Source organism: Scyliorhinus torazame, chromosome 1, assembly GCF_047496885.1.
Source record: "Scyliorhinus torazame isolate Kashiwa2021f chromosome 1, sScyTor2.1, whole genome shotgun sequence".
Classification (NCBI taxonomy): domain Eukaryota; kingdom Metazoa; phylum Chordata; class Chondrichthyes; order Carcharhiniformes; family Scyliorhinidae; genus Scyliorhinus; species Scyliorhinus torazame.
Window position 1 is genome coordinate 214,707,164 of NC_092707.1, and position 27,978 is coordinate 214,735,141.

Here is a 27,978-nt window from a genome sequence, read left to right on the forward strand (position 1 = left end):
CACAATTATAACAACCTCGTGGTACCTGTGCTCTGGGGTGCTGTCCCTCGTGTATGCCCTTGTTTATCCATGCTGGGTCCTGGCTAGTCCTAACCGGGTGCATGTTTGCTTCTAACTCGTCTTGATCTGTCTGTCTGTGAAGGGATTGTTCCCATGATCTGGAGAGTCATTTCAATACCCACACTTCATTGTGTGTGTGGTCTGCGTGGTCGTAGTTTACACAAGCCTTTTGACCTGCCTCTGTGGCATGCGAGACTAAGGTGCCAGACCATTTAGTGGTGTCCTCCTCACTTAGGTGTGCACGGTTCAATTGTCCGTAAACTGCAATGAATGCAAAGGCGACCAGCAAATGCGGTCGGGTGTTCTCCCTTCTTTTGCCTGCAGTGATTTAAACCCTCAACTGGATCTCCTTTGTTATACCCGATGGCATCTAATATGGCCGTTTTCATTTCCTGTAAGGTTCCTCCTGCTACATTTTGGGGTTCGGGCAAAGCTGACCTTACGGACTGGCTAAGGCTCATAACTATGAGTTTGACTTCCTCTCTCGTCTCGGCCGTACACAACTTTTTGTTGGCGCACCTCCTCAAAGAAGCTGTGTGGGTCTGCGCTGGGCTGGAATGGATTAATTTTCGTGCAAGCTTCTCTTAATTGGGTTATGGATAGTGGGGTGGTGTAAACAAAATCAGGCTCATCCTGATCCGATGACTTGGGTTGGGTGGTAACCGGATTCATGGGGGTCAAATTGTGAGTGGGGGTGTGTGCTACCTGTGCAGTCGGTGCTGCGGGTGCTTTTCTTTTCGGGGCGTGGGGGGACTCGATTCTGATTTCCCGTGTCCTCTACATATCTTTGGGCGCTTTCGTTTAATTCTTGCCAATTGGGAGCATCTTCCTCATCTAAATTCTGGCCAAAAGTATATCTAAATCCATTCTGCACTGAGAGCAGTGACTGCAGTTTCTCTATCTGTTGTCGGCATTTTGCATGGTCTACTGTACTCTGTCTCTGTTCTTTCGTGGAGCTGTGGAGCGCTCGCAAAGCTGCTTTTAAATCCGTGCATTGACTACTTAGCTGGCCTACCTGCTGTTCTGGTTCTGTTTCTTCTCTTACCAGGACTGCGCGCTGTGTATCTTGGTAGACTTTATCGTACTGGGTCTGAAAGCTGCTAAGGTGAACTAAACAAGATTGGTGTGCACGTTTCACATCAGCCATCTCCCTACGGAGCGTCTTCACAACCTCCTCTTGTGCCTAGCAACTGTGACAAACAGAACACTATTGCCATCGGCTTTCGGACCTTTGCTACATTTTTCTTGTGGACCTCACTTAGGTTGTCCCACCAAGTTTGTCCTATGCTTCCTGGACCTGACTCATCATTTGCACAAATATTGGACCAAAGGGGCCATCCTTTCCCCTTCAAATACTTTCTCAACTCTTCCTCCCATATGGGGCATTGCTCTGCTCTGTTGGTCACTGCGGCCTCGGGGTCCTGTGGGTTCATAGTGGCCATTGCTTCTAATATCTCTTTTGCTCTACCTCTAATATCTCTTGCTCTACTTTTAACTTCTCTTTCCCTACCTTTAATTTGGGACAGGGGAATAAGGCGGCGATTCGAACAGCGGGTATGACCTAAGCTATTTTCCGGTTCACAATTCTCCCGACAGTTTGACACAATGCTAGCGAGTTTACCTTACTTTCCCTGTTAAGTACGCATGCAGGTTAGTACACACTTCCAAAATTCAGTTATTTGGTCGATATGGGGCTTGCACTTGTGGTTCTTTCTCTTTCACGCAATTGGATTCAAAGTTTGTGGGTTCCTTCGGAGTGACAAAGTTACTTCTAATCGAGTCCCATCACAGTTCGCCAATATTGTTGCTCTTTAAAATCGCCAATATGATCTTATGTCCCAACAGCGTCGCCAATACTGTGGGTATTTCTATTTATCTCGGTGAACCACAAGCCTTATCGATCAAATGACCATACAACCAGTTAGTTAGTTCAAAAGATGGTTTATTTACATACACAAGAGTTACCTCGACATGCAAACACAATATCTATTCCGAGTTAAACTACACCTATCAGCTACAATAACCTATACTTAACTTCAGGGCGACCGGCACTTTGCAAATGGATAAGGCCTTTATCTGGATTTCACGTGGCTGGTTTGAAGAAAGTGGCTCTGTCTCTGCTGGGCGCATCCGTCAGGTAACGATCATTGGTCTTGAACTTAGCTGGCTGTTCCTGCTGCAATTGGGTTGGCACAGGCCGGATCCAAAAGAGACCGAACACATGGGTGTGTCTCCTTTTATCCCTCTGGGATTTCGCGCTCTTTGGGGCGGTCCTTAATCTTGGACCCAATAGTTCGACAGGGCTCTGATCACTGACTTCGATTTCGGCCAATAAAGGGGCGGGTGCCTTGGTGGCTGGGCGGGTCCTTAGCGGTCATTGACCTTGGCAGTTGGGCTCTCTGAGTAAAGGGAGTGGCGCCGATCAATCTGTGGCTGTATCGGTTTCTTGATTGGGGTCCTATTGTTCTGGGGAACGGGCCATTAAAATGCAAATGAGTGGGGGTTTCGATCAGGTCTAGCTACCTGTGTTTCAAATACACAGAAGCTCTGTATCTGTCTGAGTCCTGGGTTGGCCATAATTCCTATGGTCTTTTGCAGGTGGCCATCTCAGATGGCTACAGGGGTAGAGTAGTTGATGTAGTTTATATGGATTTCAGCAAAGCCTTTGACAAAGTCCCACAAGGGGCACTTAAGAAGGCATATGGGATACAGGTGATTTGATAAGGTGGATTCAAAATTGGCTTAGCTATAGGAGACAGAGGGTGATGATAGGTGGCTGCTTTAATGATCGGAAGCCAGTGAACAGTGATGTACAACAGGGATCCGTGCTGCGGCCCCTATTGTTCGTCATTTATATAAACAGCATAGATGACTATATGGGGGGTACGATCAGTAAGTTTGTGGATGACACAGAGATTGGCCAGGTTGTTAACAGTGAGGTTGAGTGTCTTGGGTTACAGGAAGATATAGATGAGATGGTCAAATGGACAGATAAGTGGCAGATGGAATATAACCCTGAAAAGTGTGAGATGATACACTCTGAAAGGAGTAACTTGACAAGAGGTATTCAATGAATGGCCTGACACTGGGAAGTTCCGAGGAACAAAGGGATCTTGGCGTGTTTGTCCATAGTACTGTTAAGGTGGAAGGCAAGGTTATTGGGTGGTGAAAAGGGCATATGGGACAGTTGTTACGTAATTTGGGCATTCTTAATTCTCCCTGAGTGTACCCGAACAGGCACAGGAATATGGTGACTAGGGGCTTTTCACAGTAACTTCATTGCAGTGTTAATGTAAGCCTACTTGTGACAGTAAAGATTATCATAAAATTATTATTATTGCCTTTATCGATCGAGGCATAGATTACAAATGTAGGGAGGTGATGTTGGAGTCATATAGAACTTTGGTGAGGCCACAGCTGGAGTATTGTGTGCAATTCTGGTCATTGAGAGGAAGGATGTGATTGCACTGGAGGGGGTGCAGAGGCGATTATAGAAACATAGAAAATAGTAACAGGGGGAGGCCATTCGGCTCTTCGAGCCTGCTCCGCTATTCATCATTATCATGGCTGATCATCCAACTCAGTAGCCTAATCCCGCCTTCCCCTCCATCTCTCCTCATACAGCAGTCCTGCCATCCTAGGAATCAGTCCGGTAAACCTTCGCTGCACTCCCTCTAGTAATGAACATCCTTCCTCAGATAAGGAGACCAAATCTGCACACAATATTCCAGGTGTGGCCTCACCAAGACCCTGTATAATTGCAGCAAGATATCCCTGCTCCTGTACTCGAAACCTCTCACAATGAAGACCAACACCAGGGATTCACCAGGATGTTGCCTGGGATGGAACATTTAAGTTATGAAGAGAGGTTGGATAGGTTGGGTTGTTTTCTCTGCAGCAGAGAAGACTGAGGGGCGACCTGATCAAGATGTACACGATTATGAGGCACATGGACAGGGTGGATAGTGAACAGCTGTTCCCCTTAGTTGAAGGGTCAGCCACATGGGGCCACAAGTTCAAGGTGAGGGGTAGGAGGTTTCGGAGAGGATTTGAGGAAAATCTATTTTACCCAGAGGGTGGTGACGGTCTGGAATGCGCTGCCTGGGAGGGTGGTAGAGGCGGGTTGCCTCACATCCTTTAAAATGTACCTGGGTGAGCACTTGGCGCATCATAACATTCAAGGCCATGTGCCAAGTGCTGGCAAATGGGGTTAGGTAGGCAGGTCAGGTGTTTTTCATGTGTTGGTGCAAACTCGATGGGCAGAAAGACTTCTTCTGCACTGTATTATTCTGTGATCTTTGGACTGTAGGAGGAAACTGGAGCATCCGGAGGAAACCCACGCAGACATGGGGAGAAAGTGCAAACTCCATACGGTCACCCAAAGCTGGAATTGAACCCGGGTCCCTAGCGCTGCTAACTGTTGTGCCACTGTGTCACCCCCAATTGTGTCCTTAACTTTTCTGCCTGCGTCCTATAACTGCAAACTGCCTTGTTTATCAAAGAACTGCCAATGCAAAAAAGAACAAAGTACAAAGAAAAGTACAGCACAGGAAAAGGCCCTTCGGCCCTCCAAGCCTGCGCCAACCATGCTGCCCGTCTAACCTAAAACCTTCTATATTGCCGGGGTCCGTATCCCTCTATTCCCATCCTATTCATGTATTTGTCAAGATGCCCCTTAAACGTCACTATTGTATCTGTTTCTACCACCTCCTCCGGTAGCGAGTTCCACGCATCCATTACCCTCTGTGTAAAAAACCTTCCCTCGCACATCTCCTCTAAACTTTGCCCTTCGCACCTTGAGCCTATGTTCCCTAGTAAGTGGCTCTTCCACCTGTTACCTGGTACGCGGTACATACTCGTGCGACTCGGCCAACGTTGTCTACCTCATACGATGCAGGAAAGGATGTCCCGAAGCGTGGTACATTGGCGAGACCATGCAGATGCTGCAACAACGAATGAACGGACATCGCGCAACAATCACCAGGCAGGAATGTTCCCTTCCAGTCAGGGAACACTTCAGCAGTCAAGGGCATTCAGCCTCTGATCTCCGGGTAAGCGTTCTCCAAGGCGGCCTTCAGGACGCGCAACAACGCAGAATCGCCGAGCAGAAACTTATAGCCAAGTTCCGCACACATGAGTGCGGCCTCAACCGGGACCTGGGATTCATGTCGTATTACATTCATCCCCCACCATCTGGCCTGCGAAATCCCACCAACTGTCCTGGCTTGATACAATTCACACCTCTTTAACCTGGGGTTACCCCATCTCTGGATCTGTAAAGATTTAATCACCTGCTAATGCTCGCATTCCAAGCATTGTTTGGCATCTTTGAATTTGTCTATATATGTGTTTCTGGAACATACCTCTTCATTCACCTGAGGAAGGAGCAGCGCTCCGAAAGCTAGTGACATCGAAACAAACCTGTTGGACTTTAACCTGGTGTTGTAAGACTTCATACTGTGCTTACCCCAGTCCAATGCCGGCATCTCCACATCATAGTAATCAAGTAATCTACATAAAAGTATTCACTAATTTAAATTACACATGCTGCTGCTATCTATTATTAACTATGCTGTGAACCATCTCTCTTACACTCTACTGTCTAGGAACTCCAGGTTATAACTACCCAAGAACCTCTGAGTTCTCATATTTATAGGGGGAACTAGTGGTGCCCTCTAGTGGTTGTGGTACACAGAGATGTAGTAATTAATCCTTTACTTGTCTTGTTATGGGCAAGGGTTTAGAGAACCCCAAAGCATATCATGGAGTTCACCTGACCCACAACTTTTAATAGATTGTGGTATGGGGAGCACACGGCCCACTCTACAGGTGTGGTACAGCAGAAATGGAAAAGTATTTTTTTAAGCTTTGGATACTTGTGGGGGGGGGGGACTTACCAGGGGTAAGCCATGGGGTACGGGCCTCTGGCACGGAGTCTGTCCCTGTTGCTCAGAAGGGAAGGGGGGAGAGGAGCAGAGCATTAGTAATTGGGGACTCGATAGTCAGGGGCACAGATAGGAGATTTTGTGGGAGTGTGAGAGACTCACGTTTGGTATGTTGCCTCCCAGGTGCAAGGGTACGTGATGTCTCGGATCGTGTTATCCGGGTCCTTAAGGGGGAGGGGGAGCAGCCCCAAGTCGTGGTCCACATTGGCACTAACGACTTAGGTGGGAAAGGGGACAAGGATGTCAGGCAGGCTTTCAGGGAGCTAGGATGGAAGCTCGGAACTAGAACAGAGTTGTTATCTCTGGGTTGTTGCCCGTGCCACGTGATAGTGAGATGAGGAATAGGGAGAGAGAGAGCAATTAAACACGTGGCTACAGGGATGGTGCAGGCGGGAGGGATTCAGATTTCTGGATAACTGGGGCTCTTTCTGGGGAAGGTGGGACCTCTACAGACAGGATGGTCTACATGTGAACCTGAGGGGCACAAATATCCTGGGGGGGAGATTTGTTAGTGCTCTTTGGGGGGGTTTAAACTAATGCAGCAGGGGCATGGGAACCTGGATTGTAGTTTTAGGGTACGGGACAATGAGAGTATAGAGGTCAGGAGCACAGATTTGACGTCGCAGGAGGGGGCCAGTGTTCTGGTAGGTGGTTTGAAGTGTGTCTACTTCAATGCCAGGAGTATACGAAATAAGGTAGGGGAACTGGCAGCATGGGTTGGTACCTGGGACTTCGATGTTGTGGCCATTTCGGAGACATAGAGAGAGCAGGGACAGGAATGGATGTTGCAGGTTCCGGGGTTTAGGTGTTTTAGTAAGCTCAGAGAAGGAGGCAAAAGAGGGGGAGGTGTGGCGCTGCTAGTCAAGAGCAGTATTACGGTGGCGGAGAGGATGCTAGATGGGGACTCATCTTCCGAGGTAGTATGGGCTGAGGTTAGAAACAGGAAAGGAGAGGTCACCCTGTTGGGAGTTTTCTATAGGCCTCCAAATAGTTCTTGGGATGTAGAGGAAAGGATGGCGAGGCTGATCCTGGATAAGAGCGAAAGTAACAGGGTAGTTATTATGGGAGACTTTAACTTTCCAAATATTGACTGGAAAAGATATAGTTCGAGTACATTAGATGGGTCGTTTTTTGTACAGTGTGTGCAGGAGGGTTTCCTGACACAATATGTTGACAGGCCAATAAGAGGCGAGGCCACGTTGTATTTGGTTTTGGGTAATGAACCAGGCCAGGTGTTGGATTTGGAGGTAGGAGAGCACTTTGGGGACAGTGACCACAATTCGGTTACGTTAATGATGGAAAGGGATAAGTATACACCGCAGGGCAAGAGTTATAGCTGGGGGAAGGGCAATTATGATGCCATTAGACGTGACTTGGGGGGGATAGGTTGGAGAAGTAGGCTGCAAGTGTTGAGCACACTGGATAAGTGGAGCTTGTTCAAGGATCAGCTACTGCGTGTTCTTGACAAGTATGTACCGGTCAGGCAGGGAGGAAGGCGTAGAGCGAGGGAACCGTGGTTTACCAAAGAAGTGGAATCTCTTGTTAAGAGGAAGAAGGAGGCCTATGTGAAGATGAGGTGTGAAGTTTCAGTTGGGGCGATTGATAGTTACAAGGTAGCGAGGAAGGATCTAAAGAGAGAGCTAAGACGAGCAAGGAGGGGACATGAGAAGTATTTGGCAGGTAGGATCAAGGAAAACCCAAAAGCTTTCTATAGGTATGTCAGGAATAAGCAAATGACTAGGGTAAGAGTAGGACCAGTCAAGGACAGGAATGGGAAGTTGTGTGTGGAGTCTGAAGAGATAGGCGGGATACTAAATGAATATTTTTTGTCAGTATTCACTCAGGAAAAAGATAATGTTGTGGAGGAGAATGCTGAGACCCAGGCTATTAGAATAGATGGCATTGAGGTACGTAGGGAAGACGTGTTGGCAATTCTGGACAGGCTGAAAATAGATAAGTCCCCGGGCCTGATGGGATTTATCCTAGGATTCTCTGGGAGGCCAGGGAAGAGATTGCTGGACCTTTGGCTTTGATTTTTATGTCATTATTGGCTACAGGAATAGTGCCAGAGGACTGGAGGATAGCAAATGTGGTCCCTTTGTTCAAAAAGGGGAGCAGAGACAACCCCGGCAACTATAGACCGGTGAGCCTCACGTCTGTAGTGGGTAAAGTCTTGGAGGGGATTATAAGAGAAAGATTTATAATCATCTAGATAGGAATAATATGATCAGGGACAGTCAGCATGGCTTTGTGAAGGGTAGGTCATGCCTCACAAACCTTATCGAGTTCTTTGAGAAGGTGACTGAACAGGTAGACGAGGGTAGAGCAGTTGATGTGGTGTATATGGATTTCAGTAAAGCATTTGATAAGGTTCCCCATGTTAGGCTACTGCAGAAAATACGGAGGCTGGGGATTGAGGGTGATTTAGAGATGTGGATCAGAAATTGGCTAGCGGAAAGAAGGCAGAGGGTGGTGGTTGATGGGAAATGTTCAGAATGGAGTTCAGTTACAAGTGGCGTACCACAAGGATCTGTTCTGGGGCCGTTGCTGTTTGTCATTTCTATCAATGACCTAGAGGAAGGTGCAGAAGTGTGGGTGAGTAAATTTGCAGACGACACTAAAGTCGGTGGTGTTGTCGACAGTGTGGAAGGATGTAGCAGGTTACAGAGGGACATAGATAAGCTGCAGAGCTGGGCTGAGAGGTGGCAAATGGAGTTTAATGTAGAGAAGTGTGAGGTGATTCACTTTGGAAGGAATAACAGGAATGTGGAATATTTGGCTAATGGTAAAGTTCTTGGAAGTGTGGATGAGCAGAGGGATCTAGGTGTCCACGTACATAGATCCCTGAAAGTTGCCACCCAGGTTGATAGGGTTGTGAAGAAGGCCTATGGAGTGTTGGCCTTTATTGGTAGAGGGATTGAGTTCCGGAGTCAGGAGGTCATGTTGCAGCTGTACAAAACTCTGGTACGGCCACATTTGGAGTATTGCATACAGTTCTGGTCACCGCATTATAGGAAGGACGTGGAGGCTTTGGAGCGGGTGCAGAGGAGATTTACCAGGATGTTGCCTGGTATGGAGGGAAAATCTTATGAGGAAAGGCTGATGGACTTGAGGTTGTTTTCGTTGGAGAGAAGAAGGTTAAGAGGAGACTTAATAGAGGCATACAAAATGATCAGGGGGTTAGATAGGTTGGACAGTGAGAGCCTTCTCCCGCGGATGGAAGTGGCTGACACGAGGGGACATAGCATTAAACTGAGGGGTAATAGATATAGGACAGAGGTCAGAGGTAGGTTCTTTACGCAAAGAGTGGTGAGGCCGTGGAATGCCCTACCTGCAACAGTAGTGAACTCGCCAACATTGAGGGCATTTAAAAGTTTATTGGATAAGCATATGGATGATAAGGGCATAGTGTAGGTTAGATGGCTTTTGTTTCGGTGCAACATCGTGGGCTGAAGGGCCTGTACTGCGCTGTATCGTTCTGTGTTCTATGTTTTATAAGCAAAACAATGTTTATTCTATGAACTCAAGTTAACCGTTTTGAAACATACAGTGAACATCTTAACAACCATCAATTCAAATACAACCCCCGAAGACTACAACACGAAGTAATCCTTTAAGCTTTCCTTTTTAACATCCATACGATGTAAAAACAAAACCTTTATCAGAAGCACATCAGGTTAAAGTCACTACTGAAAACATTTATAATTCTGAATTTACCAAATGATCAAGAGATAGTCTTTTCATGGCTGAGAGATCAACAGTACAACTGCTCTGTCTGGCTTCAGCTCCCCTACTCAAAACTAAACTAAAACACACCCTGCAGCAAACAACCTAAAACGAAAGTAAAAAACTGACCGACAGCCCAGCTCCACTCACTCTGACATCACTGCAGTAGTAAACACCCATTTCTTAAAGGTACTCTCACTACAGATATTTATATACACACCCATTTATAAACACCCATTTCTTAAAGGTACTCTCACTACAGATACTTCTGTACACACCCATTTATAAACACCCATTTCTTAAAGGTACTCTCACATGACAGTCCACATATATACATATCATTACACCACCCTTGGAAAAGGCTTCGAACTATCGATTCTGTCCATGCCCCTCATAATTTTGTAGACTTCTATCAGGTCGCCCCTTAACTTCTGTTGTTCAAGTGAGAACAAACGCAGCCTTGAATATATTCAATAAGCCAGCCTCAACTGGTCTCTGTGAACGAGAATTCCTCACACATCCCTACTCAGCTCAGACTTAAGCGGGAAACCTGTTAAATATGAACTGTGACCTCTTCTTCTAGATACTGTGCTGAAAGAAACTTATGTCGAGATTTGCAGTGAGCATGGCTGGAGTGTGGGAAATTCAGCAGTGAGCAGGATGGGCAGTGAGCTGGGGTTAGGAACCCGATCACAGTGATATCCTTCCTCACAATCCCTGGAGAAATCAGTCAAGCCACAGTGTGAACTCACACTGGAAAACTAGTCAATTGTAAAACGGGCAGCTCCTGAATGTAAGAGCTGTGGGTGAGAGAACGGGAAGAATGCTATACACCAATGGGACGCAATGTGAGCTGCCCCAAAGCAACTACAAAAACACCAACACAATCCCCACACCCTCAATAAACACTGTCACATTCCCCTCAACCTCTGTAACACTGTCACACTCCCCTCGTCATCTGTAACACTGTCACACTCCCCTCGTCCTCTGTAACACTGTCACACTCCCCACATCCTCTGTAACACTGTCACACTCCCCACATCCTCGATAAATACTGTCACATTCCCCTCAACCTCTGTAACACTGTCACACTCCCCTCATCATCTGTAACACTGTCACACTCCCCTCGTCCTCTGTAACACTGTCACACTCCCCACATCCTCGATAAATACTGTCACATTCCCCTCAACCTCTGTAACACTGTCACACTCCCCTCATCCTCTGTAACACTGTCACACTCCACCCGTCCTCTGTAACACTGTCACATTCCCCTCATCCTCTGTAACACTGTCACACTCCCCCCGTCCTCTGTAACACTGTCACATTCTCCTCATCCTCTGTAACACTGTCACACTCCACCCGTCCTCTGTAACACTGTCACATTCCCCTCATCCTCTGTAACACTGTCACACTCCCCCCGTCCTCTGTAACACTGTCACATTCCCCTCATATTCTGTAACACTGTCACACTCCCCTCATCATCTGTAACACTGTCACACTCCCCTCATCCTCTGTAACACTGTCACACTCCCCTCATCCTCTGTAACACTGTCACACTCCCCTCGTCCTCCGTAACACTGTCACACTCCCCTCGTCCTCTGTAACACTGTCACACTCCCCTCATCCTCTGTAACACTGTCACACTCCCTTCGTCCTCTGTAACACTGTCACACTCCCCTCGTCCTCTGTAACACTGTCACACTCCCCTCATCATCTGTAACACTATCATACTCCCCTCAACCTCTGTAACACTGTCACACTCCCCTCGTCCTCTGTAACACTGTCACACTCCCCTTGTCCTCTGTAACACTGTTACACTCCCCTCAACCTCTGTAACCACTGTCACACTCCCCTCAACCTCTGTCAACACTGACACACTCCCCTGGATCCTCTATAAACACTGGCACACTCCCAGGATCCTCTGTCAACACTGGCACACTCCCCTGGATCCTCTGTCAACACTGGCACACTCCCCTGGATCCTCAGACAACAGTGACACACTCCCCTGGATCCTCTGTCAACACTGGCACACTCCCCTGGATCCTCTGTAAAGACTGACACACTCCCCTGGGTCCTCTTTAAACACTGGCACACTCGCCTGGATCCTCTGTAAACACTGACACACTCCCCTGGATCATCGGTAAACACTGGCACACTCCCCTGGATCCTCTGTCAACACTGACACACTCCACTGGATCCTCTATAAACACTGGCACACACCCCTGGGTCCTCTGTAAACACTGGCACACTCCCCTGGATCCTCTTTAAACACTGGCACACTCCCCTGGATCCTCTGTAAACACTGACACACTCCCCTGGGTCCTCTGTAAACACTGACACACTCCCCTGGGTCCTCTGTACACACTGGCACACTCGCCTGGATCCTCTGTAAACACTGACACACTCCCCTGGTTCATCTGTAAACACTGGCGCACTCCCCTGGATCCTCTGTAAACACTGACACACTCCCCTGGACCCTCTGGCAACACTGCCGCACTCCACTGGATCCTCTATAAACACTGGCACACTCCCCTGGATCCTCTGTCAACACTTGCGCACTCCACTGGATCCTCTGTAAACACTGACACACTCCCCTGGATCGCCTGTAAACACTGACACACACCCCTGGATCCTCTGTAAACACTGGCAAACTCCCTTGGATCCTCTGTCCACAGTGGCACACTCCCCTGGATCCTCTGTAAACACTGACACACTCCACTGAATCCTCTATAAACACAGGCACACTTCCCTGGATCCTCTGTCAACACTGACACACTCCCCTGGATCCTCTATAAACACTGGCGCACTCCCCTGGATCCTCTTTAAACACTGGCACACTCCCCTGGATCCTCTGTCAACACTGACACACTCCCCTGGATCCTCTGTCAACACTGACACACTCTCCTGGATCCTCTGTCAACACTGAAACACTCCCCTGGATCCTCTATAAACACTGGCACACTCCCCTGGATCCTCCTTAAACACTGGCACACTCCCCTGGATCCTCTGTCAACACTGACACACTCCCCTGGATCCTCTATAAACACTGGCACTCTCCCCTGGATCCTCAGTCAACACTGACACACTCCCGTGGAACCTCTGTCAACACTGACACACTCCACTGGATCCTCTATAAACACTGGCACACTCCCCTGGATCTTCAGTCAACACTGGCACACTCCCCTGGATCCTCTGTCGACACTGACACACTCCCCTGGATCCTCTGTAAACACTGACACACTCCCCTGGATCCTCTATCAACACTGGCACACTCCCCTGGATCATCTGTCAACACTGGCACACTCCCCTGGATCCTCTGTCAACACTGGCACACTCCCCTGGATCCTCTGTCAACACTGGCACACTCCCCTGGATCCTCTGTCAACACTTGCACACTCCCCTGGATCCTCTGTAAACACTGACACACTCTCCTGGATCCTCTGTAAACACTGACACACTCCCCTGGATCATCTGTAAACACTGACACACTCCCTTGGATCCTCTGTAAACACCGGCACACTCCCCTGGATCCTCTCTAAACACTGACACACTCCCTTGGATCCTCTGTAAACACTGGCACACTCTGCATGACCCTGTGTTGACATTCCATCTTCCCAGGTGAGGGAATGTCCTTTTCTGTGACAGTCCATTTGGAGTTGGTGCTGTGATGCTGAGTTACTCCTGATATGGAAATGTAAGAGCCGTGAGGTGATGATGCAGCTGTACAAAACTTTGGTAAGGCCATATTTGGAGTACTGTGTACAGTTCTGGTCGCCTCATTTTAGGAAGGATGTGGAAGCTTTGGAAAAGGTGCAAAGAAGATTTACCAGGATGTTGCCTGGAATGGAGAGTAGGTCTTACGAGGAAAGGTTGAGGGTGCTAGGCCTTTTCTCATTAGAACGGAGAAGGATGAGGGGCGACTTGATAGAGGTTTATAAGATGATCAGGGGAATAGATAGAGTAGGCAGTCAGAGACTTTTTCCCCGGGCGGAACAAACCATTACAAGGGGACATAAATTTAAGGTGAAAGGTGGAAGATATAGGAGGGATATCAGAGGTAGGTTCTTTACCCAGAGAGTAGTGGGGGCATGGAATGCACTGCCTGTGGAAGTAGTTGAGTCGGAAACATTAGGGACCTTCAAGCAGCTATTGGATAGGTACATGGATTACGGTTAAATGATATAGTGTAGATTTATTTGTTCTCAAGGGCAGCACGGTAGCATTGTGGATAGCACAATTGCTTCACAGCTCCAGGGTCCCAGGTTCGATTCCGGCTTGGGTCACTGACTGTGCGGAGTCTGCACGTCCTCCCCGTGTCTGCGTGGGTTTCCTCCGGGTGCTCCGGTTTCCTCCCACAATCCAAAGATGTGCGGGTTAGGTGAATTGGCCAATGATAAATTGCCCTTAATGTCCAAATTGCCCTTGGTGTTGGGTGAAGGTGTTGAGTTTGGGTAGGGTGCTCTTTCCAAGAGCCGGTGCAGACTCAAAGGGCCGAATGGCCTCCTTCTGCACTGTAAATTCAATGATAATCTATGATTAATCTAGGACAAAGGTTCGGCACAACATCGTGGGCCGAAGGGCCTGTTCTGTGCTGTATTTTCTATGTTCTATGTTCTATGTAAATGAAAGGCTTGAGAAATGATGGATACTGAATGAGGAATTTTTCTTCCCACAGGTGTTCTTGGGGCTCTCTGCCCCACCATCCTGGGCTGTCGTGTAGCCCGGGATTACGGGGAGAATGTCTGCCTGCCATTCGCTCCCGGGGGTCTTGTTGCCCTCAGAACTCACATGAGAGTTTCCTATAATATTGAGGTAGGTGAATGATCTCCTCTCACTCTTTCCCCATCCCTCACTCCAGCCTCTACCCATCTGTAACATCACCTCAGGTATTTATTGATCTGGGGACAGGTGCCGGACCCTTTCACTTCAGAGCTTGTGTCAGTGTTCAGACCAACTGACAGGTTCAGACCAACTGACCACCTCAGGCTTGCTGACCGGCTCAGACTCGCTGACCGGCTCAGACTCGCTGACCGGCTCAGACTCGCTGACCGGCTCAGACTCGCTGACCGGCTCAGACTTGCTGACCGGCTCAGACTCGCTGACCGGCTCAGACTCGCTGACCGGCTCAGACTCGCTGACCACCTCACTCTCACTGACCACCTCACACTCACTGACCACTTCACACTCACTGACCACCTCACACTCACTGACCACCTCACACATACTGACTACCTCACACTCACTGACCACGTCACACTCACCGACCGGCTCAGACTCACTGACCACCTCACACTCACTGACCACCTCACACTCACTGACCACCTCACACTCACTGACCACCTCACACTCACTGACCACCTCAGACCCACTAACCACCTCAGACTCACTGACCACCTCAGAATCACTGACCACCTCAGACCCACTGACCACCTCAGACCCACTGACCACCTCAGACCAACTGACCACCTCAGACCAACTGACCACCTCAGACCAACTGACCGGCTCAGACTCACTGACCGGCTCAGACTCACTGACCGGCTCAGACTCACTGACCACATATAATATACATTGTTATGGGCGAGGCAATTTCAGAACCCCAAAATGGATCATGGAGTTCATCCAACCGCCCCCTTTAATGTATTGTTGCTTGTCCGAGCACACGGCTTGTTCTCCAGGAGTGGGATTGCAATTATGGACACATGGGTTTTTAAACACAAAACAAAATCTACGAACTCAACTTAACCCTTTTAAATAAACATTGGATCTCTTAACACCCCTTACTTCAAAGATAACCCCGAAAATATTATGGAGTTTACTTTGGAGAAATGTGAGGTGATTCACTTTGGAAGGAATAACAGGAATGCGGAATATTTGGCTAATGGTAAAGTTCTTGGAAGTGTGGATGAGCAGAGGGATCTAGGTGTCCATGTACATAGATCCCTGAAAGTTGCCACCCAGGTTGATAGGGTTGTGAAGAAGGCCTATGGAGTGTTGGCCTTTATTGGTAGAGGGATTGAGTTCCGGAGTCAGGAGGTCATGTTGCAGCTGTACAAAACTCTGGTACGGCCGCAATTGGAGTATTGCGCACAGTTCTGGTCACCGCATTATAGGACGGACGTGGAGGCTTTGGAGCAGGTGCAGAGGAGATTTACCAGGATGTTGCCTGGTATGGAGGGAAAATCTTATGAGGAAAGGCTGATGGACTTGAGGTTGTTTTCGTTGGAGAGAAGAAGGTTAAGAGGAGACTTAATAGAGGCATACAAAATGATCAGGGGGTTAGATAGGGTGGACAGTGAGAGCCTTCTCCCGCAGATGGAAATGGCTGGCACGAGGGGACATAGCTTTAAAACTGAGGGGTAATAGATATAGGACAGAGGTCAGAGGTAGGTTCTTTACGCCAAGAGTAGTGAGGCCGTGGAATGCCCTACCTGCAACAGTAGTGAACTCGCCAACATTGAGGGCATTTAAAAGTTTATTGGATAAACATATGGATGATAATGGCATAGTGTAGGTTAGATGGCTTTTGTTTCGGTGCAACATCGTGGGCTGAAGGGCCTGTACTGCGCTGTATCGTTCTATGTTCTATGTTCTATGTTCTAACACTAAATAATCCTTCAGTTATTCCTTTCAAATCCATGAGACTTTAAACAGAAACACATCAGGTTAAAGGCTTTAGTATTATGAGTTTAAATCACCCAAATGATCCAGAGATAGTCTTTCATGGCAGAGATCACAGCAGATCCAGCTCACTGCAAACACAGACACTCCCCAGCTCTTTTCAAACTGAAACTAAAAAACTGCAAAATGGCTGATCTAAAGCCCAGCTCGACCCACACTCTGACATCACTGCATTTCTTAAAGGTACATTGCTTAAACATCCAGTTCTTAAAGGCACTTTCACATGACACCTCCCTCCAAGAAAAAAAAATAAACCATCAACTTCAAGATGGTTTCATTTTTCACTTTTGCATCATCCATTAAGAAATGTACACAGTATTATACCTTTTCATTTAAAAAAAAAACAACACGCACAAACAGGTATAATAATATAGTCCATTTTTCTTTGTTCTTCTTCCTCCAACCGAAATTCTTCTCGATTAACAGTCTCTTTGAAAAAAGTCTCTGCACGATCCATCCATTCCTCTACTCCTCGGCATTTCTCTTTAGAATCAGATACTTTAGTTCAATCTGCCCACAGATCCCCTTGCAATTCTCCAACACAGGAGCATTGGTTATCACAGCTTTCAGGCAGTCAAATGCCTGTTGAAAGTCCGCTGTCCATTGACATTTTTTAGGTTTCTTCAGCAATTCCATCAGTGGAGCAAGCACGCTGCAAAACTTTTGCACAACTGTTCAATCAAATTCATTCATGATAAGAAATCCCTATTTCCCTTCATCTTGAGGGTATCGGAAACTCCGCAAGGAAGGTGATTCGGGCTTCTCCAAATTCACTTTCGGCTAGGTTCATCACCAAACCCGCCGCCTGAAGTCGAGCGAAGAACTCAATACGATGTTTTAAATGTTCTTTCCATGTCTGGAAGTTGTAAATAAAAGCGGATTGTCCCAATTTCTCAATGCAATCCTTCAAACGCGGGATAGGATAAGAGTCCGCTCTTGTAACTGCATTCACCTTTCGATAGTCCACACACAACCGTTGGGTACCGTCTGGTTTTGGTACCATCACTATGGGTGAGCTCCATTGGCTGCAACCCACTTCAATTATGCCATTCTTCAGCATACTCTCAATCTCTCTGTTAACCTGTGCCAATTTTAAAGGATTAAGTCTAGATGGATGTTGTTTGATTGGAACAGCATTTCCCACATCTACATCATGTATAGCCATTTTAGTACTTCCCAATTCATCTCTACAAACTTGCCCATGTGATATCAGTAACTCTTTCAGGTCAGTTCGTTTTTCCTCTGGAAGGTAACTTAACAATTCATCCCAACTTTTAAGAACATCCTCATTTTCCAATTTAATTTGAGGTATGTCAAATTCACAGTCATCTGGATTTGGTTTGTCACTTTCATCCACCTGCATATGTACAGGTCTCCATTTTCTCATCAAGACATCACTTTTACGGTAATAACACTCTGGTATCCTCTCAGATCCCTCTTCCGTATATGCTTTCTGATACATCCGTTTTATTTCTACATCTTTCTGTTGTAACTCCGTCAATTTTCATGAACTAAAAATATCCGCCTCATCCTCCACCTGTTCTTGTTCTTTTTCAACCATCTGATCAAAAATCGTTTCTGATAATTGCACTTCAACTTCATCTTCACTCTTTGATTTCTCCTCTTGTCTTAACCTATGACTTTGCGATCGGGTTACGACACAATCCGGAAAAGTCCCAGGATATTCGTCCTTCAACCCTTCAGTTGTCTGATTTTCCACTGGCTTATCAACCACAGTAGGCATCACTCCCACCTGCGATCCAGTTATATCATTACCCAAGATAAACTGTATTCCTGGACAAGATAGTTTCTCTATTACTCCTACTACCACTTTGCCACTCTTCACTGGACTTTCCAACCTTACCTTATATAATGGAACGCTACTCCTCTCATCCTGAATTCCACATATGACCACCTTTTCTGGCAACATTCTTCCCAAACTACATAATTCCTCATTTCTTACCATTAAAGATTGACTAGCCCCTGTATCTCTTAAAATTGTGACTTCTTTACCTGCTCCTCCTGATACACATGAGCAAACTTTACCCACACAAGTAAATTCTTTAAAGACATCTGACACCTTCTGATCAATTACTTCCTGAACAGGCTGTACAATCATTTGCACCTCCTTCGCTTCCCCTGGGCTTTCCTTTACCACTCTAACAAATCCCACTGTTTTATCCTGTTTTACCACATCAGCCTTCCCAGTGCTTTTCTTCAACCACCAACACTGTGACTTTACATGGCCTAGTTTATTACAGTGAAAACATTTGAAACTTTTCATCTCTTTTCCACCCTCCTGGATTTCTTTTTTTAATCTGAGGTACACTCTCTTTATTGTCTCCCATCAGATCATCTTTACCTTTACCACTTGAGTATTTCTCATGCCCCCAGTTTCTATCCCTCACTGGCTGAAACTGATGTCGGAAACCAATCTTTGATTTATGAACTAATTCATAATCATCTGCCATTTCTGCTGCTAATCTCGCAGTTTTAACCCTCTGTTCTTCCACATGAGTTCTCACTGCATCAGGAATTGAATTTTTAAACTCCTCCAAAAGTATAATTTCTCTGAGAGCTTCATACGTTTGGTCTATTTTCCTTATCCACCTATCAAAATTACTCTGTTTGGTTAAGCCTTTCAAACGCCATATATGTTTGACCAAATTCTTTCCTTAAATTTCTAAACCTTTGTCTGTAAGCTTCAGGCACTAGCTCAAATGCACTTAAGATGGATTTCTTCACCTCCTCATACGTTCCAGGTACCTCCTCCGGTAGTGATGCAAACACTTCACTAGCTCTACCTACCAACTCTGTTTGAATCAGTAACACCCACATGTCCTGTGGCCATTTCATTTGTTTAGCTACCTTCTCAAATGAAATGAAAAAGGCTTCCACTTCCTTCTCATCAAACCTTGGCAATGTTTGGACATATTTAAATAGATCCTCACCAAGCCTTCGACTATGACGCTCTTTCTCACTATCCTCATCACTATCATCCAACCAGAGATAGATCCAGCTCACTGCCAACACAGACACACCCCAGCTCTTTTCAAACTGTAACTAAAAAACTGCAAAATGGCTGATCTAAAGCCCAGCTCCACCCACACTCTGACATCACTGTATTTCTTAAAGGTACATTGCTTAAACATACATTTCTTAAAGGCACTCTCACATGACAATATGTTATATAAGATTGCAACAGGATCTTGACCAATTGGGCCAGTGGGCTGATGAATGGCAGATGGAGTTTAATTTGGATAAATGTGAGGTGATGCATTTTGGTAGATCAAATCAGGGCAGGACCTACTCAGTTAATGGTAGAGAGTTGGGGAGAGTTATAGAACAAAGAGATCTAGGGGTACAGATTCATAGCTCCTTGAGGGTGGAGTCGCAGGCGGACAGGGTGGTGAAGAAGGCATTCAGCATGCTGGGATTTATTGGTCAGAATATTGAATACAGGAGTTGGAACGTCTTGTTTAAGTTGTACAAGACATTAGTCAGACCACACATGGAATACTGTGTTCAGTTCTGGTCACCCTATTATAGGAAGGATATTGTTAAACTAGAAAGAGTGCAGAAGAGATTTACTAGGATGCTACCAGGAGTTGATGGTCTGAGTTATAGGGAGAGGTTGGGTAGGCTGGGACTCTTTTCCCTGGAGCGTAGGAGGCTTAGGATCTTATAGAGGTTTATAAAATAATGAGGGGTGTAGATAAGGTAGATAGTCGACATATTTCCCAAAGGTAGAGGAGTCTAAAATTAGAAGGCATAGGTTTAAGGTGAGAGGACAGAAATAGAAAAGAGACCAGAGGGGAAATTCTTCACACAGAGGGTGGTGAGCATCTGGAATGAGCTGCCAGAGGCAGTGGTAGAGGCGGGTACAATTTTGTCCTTTAAAAAGCAGTTAGACAGTTACATGGGCAGGGTGGGTAGAGAGGGATATGGGCCAAATGCAGGCAAGTGGGATTAGCTTAGTGATAGAAACTGGGCAGCACGGACCAGTTGGGCCAATGGGCCATTTCCATGCTGTAAACCTCTATGACTCTATGACCATTTCAGACGCACTCACTGACCACCTCCCACTCGCTGACCACCTCCCACTCACTGACCACCTCCCACTCGCTGACCACCTCCCACTCGCTGACCACCTCCCACTCGCTGACCACCTCCCACTCGCTGACCACCTCCCACTCGCTGACCACCTCCCACTCGCTGACCACCTCCCACTCGCTGACCACCTCCCACTTGCTGACCACCTCCCACTCGCTGACCACCTCCCACTCGCTGGCCAGCTCACACTCACTGGTCGGCTCACACTCACTGGCCACCTCACACTCACTGGTCACTTCACACTCACTGGCCACCTCACACTCACTGACCACCTCACACTCACTGACCACCTCACACTCACTGACCGGCTCACACTCACTGACCGGCTCACACTCACTGGCCACCTCACACTCACTGGCCACCTCACACTCACTGACCGGCTCACACCCACTGGCCACTTCACACTCACTGGCCAGCTCACACTCACTGGCCACCTCACACTCACTGGCCACCTCGGACTCACTGACCACCTCGGACTCACTGACCACCTCACACTCACTGACCACCTCACACTCACTGGCCAGCTCAGACTCACTGGCCAGCTCACACTCACTGGCCAGCTCACACTCACTGGCCACCTCGGACTCACTGACCACCTCGGACTCACTGACCACCTCGGACTCACTGACCACCTCACACTCACTGACCACCTCACACTCACTGGCCACCTCGGACTCACTGACCACCTCGGACTCACTGACCACCTCACACTCACTGACCACCTCACACTCACTGGCCAGCTCAGACTCACTGGCCAGCTCACACTCACTGGCCAGCTCAGACTCACTGGCCAGCTCAGACTCACTGGCCAGCTCACACTCACTGACCACCTCACACTCACTGGCCAGCTCAGACTCACTGGCCAGCTCAGACTCACTGGCCAGCTCACACTCACTGACCACCTCACACTCACTGGCCAGCTCACACTCACTGGCCAGCTCACACTCACTGACCACCTCACACTCACTGGCCAGCTCAGACTGACTCAGACAACTACCCAGCTCAGGACGCTCTGATCAGCTCATCACGTTCTAATCTTTGATTGGATTTCTCTGAGGATTGGGTTAGATTGGCGATTGAAGGTCATCGGTACAACAATGAACCAACATTGCCAGTGACTTCTCACAGTAGACTGGTTTGGGCCAAAGAAAGACCTTTATATCCATGGCATCATCACACCCAGTGCGTTCAACACTTACTAATTACTGGCTGTACCCCCTCCACTAATCACTGGCTGAGCCTCATCCACCAATCACTGGCTGAGCCTCCTCCACCAATCACTGGCTGTGCCTCCTCCACCAATCACTGGCTGTGCCTCCTCCACCAATCACTGGCTGTGCCTCCTCCACCAATCACTGGCTGTGCCTCCTCCACCAATCACTGGCTGTGCCTCCTCCACCAAACACTGGCTGTGCCTCCTCCACCAATCACTGGCTGTGCCTCCTCCACCAATCACTGGCTGTGCCTCCTCCACCAATCACTGGCTGTGCCTCCTCCACCAATCACTGGCTGTGCCTCCTCCACCAATCACCGGCTGTGACTCCTCCACCAATCACCGGCTGTGACTCCTCCACCAATCACCGGCCCTGTAAACTAGTGGACCAGACTCAAGGGACCAAATGGCCTCCTATTTGTCCAATGACCTGAATTTTCCAATGGATTTGGACTCTGATGTTGGGGTGCAGAGTGAAACCCGAGAATGAGTCGGCAGTTTTACTGCAGGGAACCTGTAAAACCACCATCCAATTAAGGCTCCTAATGCTGCTGGCCCAATCAGAATGAGTCGCACAGGAGATGCAGTCAAGAGCGCTGGGGTGGAAGCCCTAACTGATTGTCAGTCTATCTCCTTCTCCAATTCCTTACAGAGACCAACATGGAGGGTGTTGTTGGGCCCACAGAGGTCGTCCTTGTGCTGCTGATGACAGCCCAGGCAGCCGGAGAAGGCATCAACACTGGCTGGAGGCAGCACCCCATGTGCAGGGGGCAGCTGCACACCCTGAAGACCCAGTCGCCAATCAGGCTGCGGAGGAACCCAGAGGGGGACGCCAGCGATGGCCCAAGATGTACAGGTGTCGTTGGTCTTTTGAGAAGATCACAGATAGCATGTGGCGCTGGAGATTCCGTCTCAACAAAGACAGTGCGGCACCTGTGCCACCCTGTGGAGGAGGGGGACACCTTCTCCCGGTGTCACCAAGGTCATTGCAGCCCTGAACCCCTATGCCACTGGTTCATTCCAGGGCCTGAGCGGGGACTTGTGCGGCATTTCCCAATCTACACCCCACAAGAACATCCATAAGGTCATGGATGCCCTATATGGCCAGGCTGCAAGATTCTCCGCCATTGCTAGGATGTCCCAGGACTGCGGGGCAATCGATGGCAAGCATGTGGTCTTGCGTGCACAGGGACATCAAAGAGTGCCATTCGTTAACAGCAAGGCGTCCATTCCCTGAATGTTCAATGCGTGTTCCCGCCCTGCCCCCCCAGAACAGCCCCCACCCCCCCACCCCGAGACTACCCTGTTCCACCCTCCCAGAGTCTGTGTAACATCACCCCAGTGTGTCGGCACTGTCAGCGGGTCGATATACAAGGCAGGAGAGTGTTGATAACTCACTGTGAGGTTAACTTTGGTGCTCCTCAGTTTATGCCAGTCTGTCGCCTGTCTTTCTGCAGACAGTGCGCTCACACCCATTTCTGAACAGGGTCTGTATTGGGGGTGTTGGACCACTGTGCCCGGGGAAGGGGGGAGCAGCGGTCAACAGGAGTTGGAAGTGCAGGCAGACCCGCTGTGAAGGTTAATGTGACAGAGACTTCACATGTATCAGGTGTTACATGTGTTCATTATGAACATTTGGCATTACCATTCCTCCTAGCTATAGATAGTGCCCCCACACCCAGTGCCCAATCAGTGATCCTCAATCTTCTTGGTCTCATGTGGTCTAGTGCTACGTCTAGTGTGTCCCCAGGATGCACATCAGAAGTGGAGGCAGCCTGATGCTTTTTGCGCCCTGTGGCCTTTGATGCCTTGGCAGACATGCTTTGGGAGGGCCTGGAGCCGAAGGGCCCCGGCCAACTTACCAATGTAATTGGCTTCATTATGCCACCCTGTTCTGCCTGCTGCCCTTGAGATGCACTAGTGGCAGGATGAGGGGGATTAGGAAGAACTGGAGACTACCATCAGTTCATTCGTGGCAGGCCCCATGTTGGGCTCCAGTGCTTTCTGGGATGGAGGTGCAGCTGGAGTGAGCTCCGGAGGCCCATGCGTCATCTGGCTCTGCCAGTCCTGACGGCTCCCCATTGTCCACACCATGGTGTCAACACCCTCAGTGATGATCCTCAGTGACTGGGCCATGCTCTGCGGTGCCCCGGCAATGTCCACCTGTGTCTGGCACATGTCCCTCAGCGACAGGAGTATGATCTCAAGGCCCTCAGTCATGGTCATCGCAGACTGAGCCATGCCTTGGACACCACCACTCAAGGCATGGACATCATGCTCCAGGTTTTCCACTGCGGTCGCCACCCTAACAGTGTTGGCCTCGGTCCCACGCATTGTCGGCATCATCTCCTGCGACCGTAGCCTTTTCGGCTCTTCCAATCAGCTATGCACTCCCTGAATTGTCATGGACATCATTCCTGAATGTGACGGCTGTCTCCTAGCATCTGGATCAGCTCTGGGATAACCTTGTCCAGAGGCTCAGATCTGACTATGAATCAGCTGAGTACTGGGATCCAGCAGACCTCCGACTGCTGCCTCCCTTGGATGTTCCTGCCTCCACCTGCTGTGCATCAGAAACTGTGTGATGCTCACCAGATTGTGCCCCAGAAGCCTGACAACTAATGTCGCCCACCGAGGTGTGTCCCTGCGTTGGTGAAAGATGCGGGTGATTGCTGTGACTCCTCCCTGGTGGTCTCCTCGGAACTCTCCTCTGAGATGGCCTCTTGGGTGGCACGGGGGGGAAACGACTCTGGAATGGCCCGGCTCCATCAGATGGTGATCCTGCGAGAGAATGGATATGTGGTCAGTGAGAGGGATGGATCATTTTGTCTGACATGAACAACTCACTTGAGGCAGGCCATCTGGGTGAAGGGGCAGTGGATCCTCACCTCTTGCAGGCCAACCTCACTGTCGGTGACTGCATCTCCTCGCACCCTGCGATTTTATGGGCCCGTTTCTCATCGGAAGTGAAGACTCAGCTCTCTTGCCACTTATCAGCCCAAGCCTGGATATTGTCCAGGTCTTGCTGCATTTGGGCATGGACTGCTTCAGTATCTGAGAATGGTGCTGAATATTGTGAAGTCATCTGCAAACACCCCCACTTCTGACCTAATGATGGAAAGAAGGTAATTGATGAAGCAGCTGAAGATGGTTCGGCCAAGGGCACCACCCTGAGATATTCCTGCAGTGATGTCCTGGAGCTGAGACGATTGACCTCCAATCACCACAACCATCTTTCTTCGTGAATGGCATGACTCCAACCAGCGGAGAGTTTTCCCCCTGGTTCCCACTGGCTCCAGTTTAGCTCTAATGCCATACTCGGTTAAATGCTGCCTTGATGTCAAGGGCAGTAACTCTCACCTCACCTTTGGCATTCAGCGCTTTTGTCCATGGCCTTAAACATGCACCCACAGACCCCCCCATATCCGCCAATAACCCTACATCTAACCTCCACGATGGGGCTGAGTGGAGTCCGACTCCAAAACCAAATCCATCAGATTCGGGGCCATGAGACCATCAGATATAGGAGCAGAATTAGCCCATTTGGCCCATCAAGTCTGCTCAGCCATTCAATCATGGCTGATATCATGGCATGATCCTCGATGACAATGGCCAAATACTCTGCTTCTCACTCATGGACCCAAGGGAGAAAGAGAATTCTTTACCCTCTGGGTGCATGAACCACCACAGATTTGCATCCCTAGCTGTTCCATAAACACTAACAGCTTCTTCGCTAACCCTGAAAGAATCAATGATTTTGGCTTAGAACGATCCAACTTCGGATCAAGTATGCAATTTAAATTTCCCAAAATCAGGAACGGAAGGGCAGCACGGTGGCGCAGTGGGTTAGCCCTGCTGCCTCACGGCGCCGAGGTCCCAGGTTCGACCCTGGCTCTGGGTCACTGTCCGTGTGTAATTTGCACATTCTCCCTGTGTTTGCGTGGGTTTCGCCCCCACAACCCAAAAATGTACAAGGTAGGTGGATTGGCCACGCTGAATTGCCCCTTAATTGGAAAAAATGAATTGGGTACTCTAAATTTAAAAAAAAAATTTTAAATCTGGAATGGAAGCCAAGAACTTCCTCAAAAATGCAATACTGTCCCAATTCAGGACATATACATTAACCAATGCCAAAGACTTGGTGACCATCACGTTCCTGCTGTACGTGTGTGCCACGACCTTGTCGGCCGAAAACAGAACCATTTATTAATTAAAATTGCCACCCCCCCCACCCCCTGACGTTGAAGCCCAAATGAAAGACCAAGCTCACCCACCCTTTCCGCAGTGTGGTCTGGTCCCCCACCCACAGATGAGTCTCCTGCAAAAATACCACATCAGCCCTCAGATTATTTTCTTTAGGAGAGAGAAAACTCTTGACCTTTTACCAGGTCCCCCCAAACCCCTATCGCTCCAGGTGACCGACCAAATCGAGGACCTCCCACTTCCCTCTCAACCTGGAGTCAGACATTTCCACCGTGAAGGATTATCAATCTCCTGCCCAAAGGATGTAGGCCCAAGGCCCATCCAAGATGGCTGCCAAACCCACCCATAAAGTTAAACAAAGGAACCTCCATAGTCACCATCAGAAAATTAACCCTCCCCCTCCCCTGAACCAGATCCCAACTAAATATACATGTTAATTACATTCCAAACAACAAAACCCCCCCTAATCAACCCCAACAAAACAAAAATGCTAGGCTCATTAAACCACAAAAAACAGGTCCAACAGGTTGCAGCCTCTCCCTCCATCTCGCTCCCGTTCGGTAGCTAAAATTTTTCTGCCCCTACCCCGGACAGAAAAATAAGAACAAAACACCCCTCTAGGTCTGCTCCCTGCTGACTAGGCCATGAATCCCCAAGGTAAGTTATTTATACTTACAGTTCTGATGTTTGGCCCCTCCAGGTCCACTCTTCCTCCGCTCTCCAAGGTGAGTTATTTACACTCACAACTCCGATACTATGCCCCTCTGGGTCCGCTCCCCGTTGACTAGGCTGTGATTCCCCAAGATAAGTTATTTATACTCACAGCTCCCATTCACCGCCTCTCTGGATCCGCTCCACGGTGACTAGGCCGCAAATCCCTGAGGTAAGTTATTTATACTCACAACTCCAATACACTGCCCATCTGGGTCCGCTCTACCTCCACTTCCCAGTGACTAGATCGCGAATCCCTGAAGTAAGTTATTTACACTCACAGCTCTCTTGCTCCACCCCTCTGGGTCTGCTCCTCGCTGACTAGGCAACAAATTCCAGAGGTAAGTTATTTATACTCACAGCTCTGATGCTCTGCCCCTCTGGGTCCACTCCCCGGTGACTAGGCCGTGATACCGAAGGTAAGTTATTTATACTCACAGCTCCGTTACTCCGCCCCTCCGGGTCCACTCTACCTCCACTTCCCGGTTACTAGGCCGCAAATCCCCAAGGTATGTTATTTATGCTTAGAGCTCTGATGCTCTGGTCCTCTGGGTCCATTCTACTTCTGCTTCCTGGTGACTTGATGTTTTAGGACTGTTGCTATCTCTCCGCTCTCTGGCCTTGGTCTGTTCCTGCTCCCACTGACCTGTGGATTGGCCATGATAAATTGCCCTTAGTGATCAAATAGGTTAGAAGGGGTTATTGGGTTACGGGGATAGGGTGGAAGTGAGGGCTCAAGTGCGTCAGTGCAAACTCGATGGGCTGAATGACCTCCTTCTGCACTGTATGTTCTATGTGGGAAATAAAACACTGCAAGACCTCCCTCCCCCACTTCCCTAAACTCCTGCACTTAACTCAACTCCAGAGCCTCACTCACTGTAGCTCGCAGTCAGTACAGCCTGCATCTGTGAGCCTGTTTTTATACACTCAGACCACACTTCTGTCCCTTCTTTCATCTCTTTAATATATGGTTTTTGGTCACCATATCTAATATATTCTTTGATTAAATGTCAAATCCTTTGATTACTCTTCTCTGAATGAAACCCTGGAAGGTTTTTCTGAATAAAAGCACTTTATAAATGTAGGTTTTGTCTTACTGAGGGATATGGCGAGGTGTGTCAAATGGTTTAATGGATGGGGTCAGTCAGATGGATTGAGGATTGAACAAAGAGGGCAGGTGAGTTGGGTCAACCATATTTCCAGGATGCTGAGGACATTTTGAGGAGGATGGGAATGTTTTATGAACATAGGCATGAACATGCAAATTAGGAGCAGGAAGAGCCCCTCGAAACTGCTCCACTATTTTATAAGATCAATACTGATCTGATT

General features: G+C 48.3%; 1 protein-coding gene across 3 annotated transcripts in view; it reads left to right on the plus strand.

Moving 5' to 3' along the window:
• Positions 1 to 27,978, plus strand: part of LOC140430103 (cornifelin homolog B-like) — a 71,649-nt gene that overhangs the window by 28,145 nt on the left and 15,526 nt on the right. For all 3 annotated transcript variants that reach the window (XM_072517628.1, XM_072517633.1, XM_072517622.1), the window contains exon 3: positions 14,407 to 14,543. In XM_072517628.1, the coding sequence (XP_072373729.1) occupies positions 14,407 to 14,543 (137 nt within the window). The remainder of the gene's footprint in view (positions 1 to 14,406; positions 14,544 to 27,978) is intronic.